Genomic DNA, 6,624 nt, shown 5'->3' on the forward strand with positions numbered 1-6,624 from the left:
TATGAGACTGTTCACGGGATACACCGGACAAACATGAGTGGAGCAATTTTCAAGATTGACTTTGAAAAGGGTTACGACAAGGTCAAATGGTTGTTCCTTCAATAGGACCTGGGAATGAAAGGTTTCTTTGACAAATGGCGTCAGTAGATCCAAAATTTTGTTACTAGAGGAAGTGTAGTAGTCAAAGTCGATGATGGTGTAGGCCATTACTTCTAGGCAAAAAAGGACTACGTGAGGTGAACCCATGTCTCCAATTTATTTAATATTATTGCTGACATGTTGGTAATTCTGATTGATCCCACGAAGCAGGATGGTCAGATTGGAGGAGCAGTGCCACACCTTATGGATGTTGACATGTTCTGACCTAGACACAATTACGATAGTAGTTTGCTCGCTAGTATTCCAAGAGTTAGAGACGCCAAGTACCTCACGACAATTCAATGTTGCCTTGTATATCTACTCGTTCTTCATAACGTATAAATATTATAGTACAATATGATGGTCAAGACCACATTTCAAGACCTCGCCAATACCAAAAACATCAGTTTCTTATGAACCGGAGGTAGAATGGACCTCTAGTATCTGCACGAGACTAATCCTAATGTTGCCCCATTGGATATGTGTTTATCTAATTGTTCTTTATAACATTCAAATATTACAGTACAATTTGGTGGTTAAGGTCACATTTGACGACCTTGCAATGCCCAAAACGTCAGTTTCTTGTGAACCGAATGTAGAATAGACCCCTAGCGATGCATGAGACTAATCCGTAGACACACTATGTTAGCCCTTTCCCTGCTAGTATTGAAAGAGATGGAGATGCTACGTACCTCACGACAATTCAATGTTGCCTCACTGAAGATGTGTTTATCTAGTAATTATAGTATTTTTTGGTGTTCAAGGTCACAATTGAAGCCTTCCCAATCCCCAAAACGTCGGTTTCTTGTGACTGAAGGTAGAATGGACCCTAGCGTCCGCATAAGACTAATCCCTAGACACACTTACGTTGGCGGTTTGCTCGCTAGTATTGCAAGAGATAAAGATGCCACGTACCTCACGACAATTCAATGTTGCCTCATTGGAGATATGTTTATCTAGTCGTTCTTCGAAACGTTCAAGAGGGCATGCGTCACTTAACTAACGAAGAAGAAACAGATAGAGCGGCCACGTTTTCCTCATCGAGGAGGCGGTTCCCTTACGCAAAGTTGTCATAAAGGGTCGCAGGGTTAACCACGGAAATCTAGCACGACGACACGTGAACCATGGTGACTCTATTTCTACAACACCAACCATGAGAAGAGCCGTCACATGGGTCACCGCGAGTGTTTCCTACATCTCTGTCTTCTGGCTGGAACCATTTCATAAGTCGAGCGCTTCTAAATATGCTTCCAAGCTATTGCGCTACCAATGAACTAAGATGTCGCATGTAAGAAAGAGAATGAACATTGTACACAACTCATTTCAAACAAAGAAAGTGTGTTAAGAAGGCTAGATCGGTCAATAGTGAGCGCAAGTGTTCATCGGCTGCGGCATTTATCTTCTATAACTTCCATTTACAGGCTTGTAAAATGTTAGAATCGGTTCTTTATTTTTATTTTTTAATGATTGAAGTACTCCAAGGTTTTTCTTCTGAAATATTGATGTTCGTTTTTCTGAAAGAGAAACATTGACGTTCTAGTAGAAAACAAAACATTCACATTTTGTAAAGAACAAAGAAAAAAAAACCCTGCAATTTTGGTGTACCCAACCCGGCAGGTCGGCCCACGGTGAAGGGAGACACCAACCACCACCAACAGCGGGAGGCTGGGCGCGGGGCCCCACGCCTGCCGAGCCGCCCTGGCCTCGGAGATATTTTTGTCCGGAGGAAGCCGCCATCGCAGCAACTGACGGAGCCAGCGCCTCCACGCGTTACGCGCTGATTGGCTCGCAGGTCCCCGTCGATGCCCCCGGAGCCCGCCACGTAGTATTAACCACCGGGGCGCTCCCTCCCGCCCCACTGCGCTGCCCACGACGGGGATCCTCTGCGCTGCGCTGCGCTGCGCCGCTACACATATTTCACACCCGCACCGCAACAAACTCCTCGTCGTCGTCGTCGTCGTCGTCGCCCAGGTCTCACTCTCGCCCCGCCTCTCACCCACCACTCTCTCCATCTCTCTCGCCCGTCTCCAGCCTTTCCAAGAAACGCATGTGACCCGGTGCGATTTGAGGCGAATTATCTGCCGGTGTCCGTGTCCGTGTCCGTTTGATGCTGAAGGAGGGCAGGTGGGGAGGGCCGGAGGGGGTCATGGACTTCAGGAGCAGCAACGGCGGGTCGTCCTCGGAGCGCAGGCCGGCTGCGGAGGGGGCGTCGCTGACGAGGCAGGGGTCCATCTACTCCCTGACGTTCGAGGAGTTCCAGAGCACGCTCGGCGGGGGCGCCGGCGTCGGAGGCGGCGACCTCGGCAAGGATTTCAGCTCCATGAACATGGACGAGCTGCTCCGGAGCATCTGGACCGCCGAGGAGAGCCAGGCCATGGCTGCCTCGGCCTCGGGCGCGGGCGCCGACGCGCCGCCGATGTCGCTGCAGGGCCAGGGCTCCCTCACGCTGCCCCGCACCCTCAGCGCCAAGACGGTCGACGAGGTGTGGCGCAACCTCGTGCGCGACGACCCGCTTCCGGTGGGGGCGGAGGGTGCCGAGCCGCAGCCCCATCGGCAGGCCACGCTCGGGGAGATGACCCTCGAGGAGTTCCTGGTCAAAGCCGGCGTGGTGCGAGAGATCCCCACCGCTCCTGCGGTGCCGCCCCCGCCCATGCAGCCGCGGCCGGTCCCTGTTGCCCCTAAAGGCGCTACCTTCTACGGGAATTTCCCGAGCGCCAACGACGTCGGTACGGCGGCGCTGGGGTTCCCGCCGGTCGCCATGGGGGATCTGGCCTTGGGCAATGGGCTCATGCCGAGGGCACTCGGTATGGGCGGCGCCCCCCTGGTTGTGCAAACTGCGGTCAAGCCGGTTGATTCCGGCAGCAAGGGGAGCGAGGATCTCTCATCGCCGTCCGAACCAATGCCGTACTCGTTCGAGGGGATTGTGAGGGGGAGGAGGACCGGCGGCGGCGTGGAGAAGGTGGTGGAGAGGAGGCAGAGGAGGATGATCAAGAACAGGGAGTCCGCCGCCAGGTCCCGCGCCCGCAAGCAGGTATTTTTAGCATTTTCTACATGAATCTGTGCATTCTTACTTGCTCCTGAAGCCATGTTGAGCTGGAAATATGATCATATATAGAAATACCATTGCAGATGACTCAGTCTGAAAGCTGAGTCGCTCCTCCCCGTGTTTTTGTAAGCAAACATCTGCTGGAATTTCCTGTTTTGGTAACAATTTCCTTATCTGCACAGGCTTATACAATGGAGTTGGAGGCTGAGGTTCAGAAGCTCAAGGATCTGAACGAGGAACTGGTGAAGAAACAGGTAGCATTTCTGCAAACCACTGACATGCTAAATGTGCAGCTTCAGTGCATTTTGTGTAGAGGATTTATAGCATATACACACTCTGAAGTGGATAGTTTCACCCGGTAGACCCCACTGTTAGCTATTTTGCTTGTTTTGTCCATGAGTGTTCGTGGTGATTGGTGAAGCATTCACCGTGGCCTGTTCCTTTTATCTTGGTACAACCCCTTTGTCAGAAACATTCCATTCTTTGGACCTAAGTGTGGAATGTTCAGTCTCTTTTTCATTAACCTTTGATATTTTAGATTCACAATAATCTGTTGTCGCAGTAATTTCCATAATCAATTTTCAGGGTGATGGTTGTAGTCTCATATTTGGAAGCGTTGCATCTAATTTCACCCAAATATGTTTTCGGTTATATGGTCATCCAATGTAGCATCTGTTCGTGCATAACGGGGCACTCTTTCACACGCATGTCACAATACCGCAAAGCAGGATATCATGCTCACAATTCATGTTGTTGTAACTTGTACTGATCTTATTCTCCTAGATTATATCAGATATTGTTGATGACTACCAAAATCTCAGTAAATAGGACAATAATGCCATACTTAAAACAAGAACAATAGCTCTTGTATAGCGAACACAGTACTAATCCTTTCTTTTCATCGTCATGCAGACCGAGATACTGAAAATGCAGAAAAGAGAGGTAATTGATTGTCTGTAGTTGATCCCAAACCTTCCTCTTTCTATGTATGGATCAACAATTTAGCCGGTTGTTTGGTACATTCCATTTTCTTATGGATGGGCGTCACTAAGCATGCGTTTTCCGTTTTCTTGTGGATGGCTGAGTGAGACGCCGCAGTACTAAGCATTATTTTTCCATTTTTCCTATGGATGCTGAGTTAGACGCTGCACTACTAAGCATGCTTTTATAACATCAGTAGCTGCATATACCATTTCTTTTAGGTGAAACCCAAAAATTCCTCAACTCTAAACTGTACTTTCTATGTCAATGTTAGTTTAGGACTAAGTTGATCTTTAGAATGTTATTCTACAAATTTATAGATTAGAATTAATAAATTCAGAGTTAGAACAAGAGACATTATTTTTCTAAGATTTAATTGAATTCTCGAAATTATTAAGTTTTTTGACCTGACACATGCGTGGTGTTGAAGTCGGTGGGGTGCTGACAGGGGCCTTCAGCATGTTACAAATTCTTAAATCGAGTAAATTGCAGAATAATGCACATATGTTTTAATAAATTAGAAAGATAAAATTAAACGAGGTATTCCTTTTCAGAGATTCAGTGTCACATCTAGGGTATAAAAGGTCGAATCTACTAATAGTATTTAGATATTTAATTAAGTATCAAATTTCATTTTAAACAAACTATCACATAAAGAACGAAATGTGTGACATTAAAGCTTGTACCAAAAATTATAATTTGGAGTCTCAAACTTCGATCAATTATTTCTGGAATGAAAAGGTATATTATTTAAATTGTTCATATGTTATTCTGAAGTGCATTGTCTATCTACATTTGAAATTTAAGCAAAGTTTGCAAACTCTGCTCAAATGAAAATGAATTAGTTAACGACATATGGATCTTTTCTCACAAAAAGACATCCTGTTCTGTTGGTCGGTATGATTTTAGAAGTAGCCCCACACAGAATCTGAAAATTTGAGATGCTAGAAATCCAAAATCTCTTTACTGACGGGAAATTGATTTGACTTCCAGCAGGCCCCTGAAATGAAGGACCAGTTTGGACGGAAGAAGAGGCAGTGCTTGCGAAGAACGCTGACCGGGCCCTGGTGAGGATCAAGGAGTCAACATCGACATTCCGCCGGTCTACCTGCTTTGTACATATAATTTGCTCTATTGTAAACCGATGATGGACCAGACCTGTGCTTGATTGACCTTCTAGTTTCCTTTCTCGTGCTGCTTCAGAGACCGCTGACCTGTAGGCTAGTGTGTAGTCGAGGAGGGGAGCCGTAAGTAAGAACCGCTGTAATTTGGCAGTTGTCCTTCAGAATCTAGTGTGTAGAGCTTGTCTGGGTTTGCATAACATTAGCCTTCTTCTTCTTCTTCTTCTTCTTCTTCTTCTTCTTCTTCTTCTTCTTCTAACTTTGTCCTTATTAGAGATTTAAGATAAAGTCGGATTTGAGATTCAGAGGTCGATGTAAGTAAGTCAAGGGATCCAAGAAACGTCCTGCACCCGGCTTCATGTTTGGCTAGTCAACCGAAGTTTATATATCCTGTTGGTTGTGGTTTCAGGCTTGCGGTATGGGTTCAACGGGATAGACAGACTTGTCGGGTTTTTGAATGCATTGCTATATCTGCTCTGGTTTAATTGCCTGGCGTTGTATTAGGCGCGTTTTTAACTGAATGTGCCTGAAATTCGGGCATAGTGTATCAGAGTAATGGTATAGGATCATTCATTCGCATATGCTAACAGGGATGTAGATGCGGCATCGGATATCCTTTCGGTCTCTGAGAGATCGCATCTGAGTTTTCAGACCTGCCCAGACCGTCTGTTGGTTGAATTTACTTTTGGTGAAGTTTGTTTATTTTTCTTAGTATCGTTTTTTAAGAATAAAATGATTTTTTTTCTTTGTGAAGCTTGTTTTGTCAAGTTGTGCTTTAAAGTAGTGACAGCCTGTAATTCCCGTTTGGCCGGGCATAGAATAGGGGTGTAGCCAAGAGCATCTCTAGTATACCCCGTAGACTGGTCAAACACATATAGAAAAACAAGGTATTTACAGTTGCGGTCTGAAAAACGGGTCTAACAGATTTTATAAAACTTGTTCGACGCTTAAACTTATTATAAGGGGCACGGTAAATCAATCCGTAAATACCTTACAGCATCTACAGCCGGACCCCCCAATCCTTCTCAAACGCCGGGACAGGCCGCCCGGTCACAAAAAATCGACCCAGACGGGCCTCTCAAACCGGCCCAAACGCTCGGGTTGACCGACATCCTTCATTTTCAGTCCAGATATGAGGCGGATATGTGGGAGCTCTAGCGCGCCCGAGCCCGCCCGCCACGTCGGACCCGACACCTCAACTCTATCATAAATTGCACCAAATCCCCCAAACCCTTCCTCCTCCTCCCGTCTGATGGGGAACGTTGCATGGAAAACAAAAAATTTCCTACGCACACGAAGACCTATTATGGTGATGTTCATCTACGAGAGGGAGATCGG

At 46.4% G+C, this 6,624-nt stretch overlaps 1 protein-coding gene across 2 annotated transcripts; it reads left to right on the forward strand.

Annotated features, from left to right (window-relative positions):
- The first annotated feature begins 1,987 nt into the window (after positions 1–1,987).
- Positions 1,988–5,694, forward strand: LOC123398640 (bZIP transcription factor TRAB1-like). Of its 2 annotated transcripts, none has more exons than XM_045093091.1 (4): positions 1,988–3,169; positions 3,367–3,438; positions 4,097–4,126; positions 5,159–5,694. In XM_045093091.1, the coding sequence occupies exons 1-4, from the start codon at positions 2,246–2,248 to the stop codon at positions 5,234–5,236; spliced, it is 1,104 nt and encodes a 367-aa protein (XP_044949026.1). In that variant the 5' UTR covers positions 1,988–2,245; the 3' UTR covers positions 5,237–5,694. The 2 variants fall into 2 exon arrangements, with proteins under 2 accessions (XP_044949026.1, XP_044949027.1); XM_045093092.1 differs by having other exon boundaries at positions 5,162–5,694.
- The last annotated feature ends 930 nt before the right edge of the window (positions 5,695–6,624 follow it).

This window comes from Hordeum vulgare, chromosome 5H, assembly GCF_904849725.1.
Source record: "Hordeum vulgare subsp. vulgare chromosome 5H, MorexV3_pseudomolecules_assembly, whole genome shotgun sequence".
NCBI classification, from domain to species: domain Eukaryota; kingdom Viridiplantae; phylum Streptophyta; class Magnoliopsida; order Poales; family Poaceae; genus Hordeum; species Hordeum vulgare.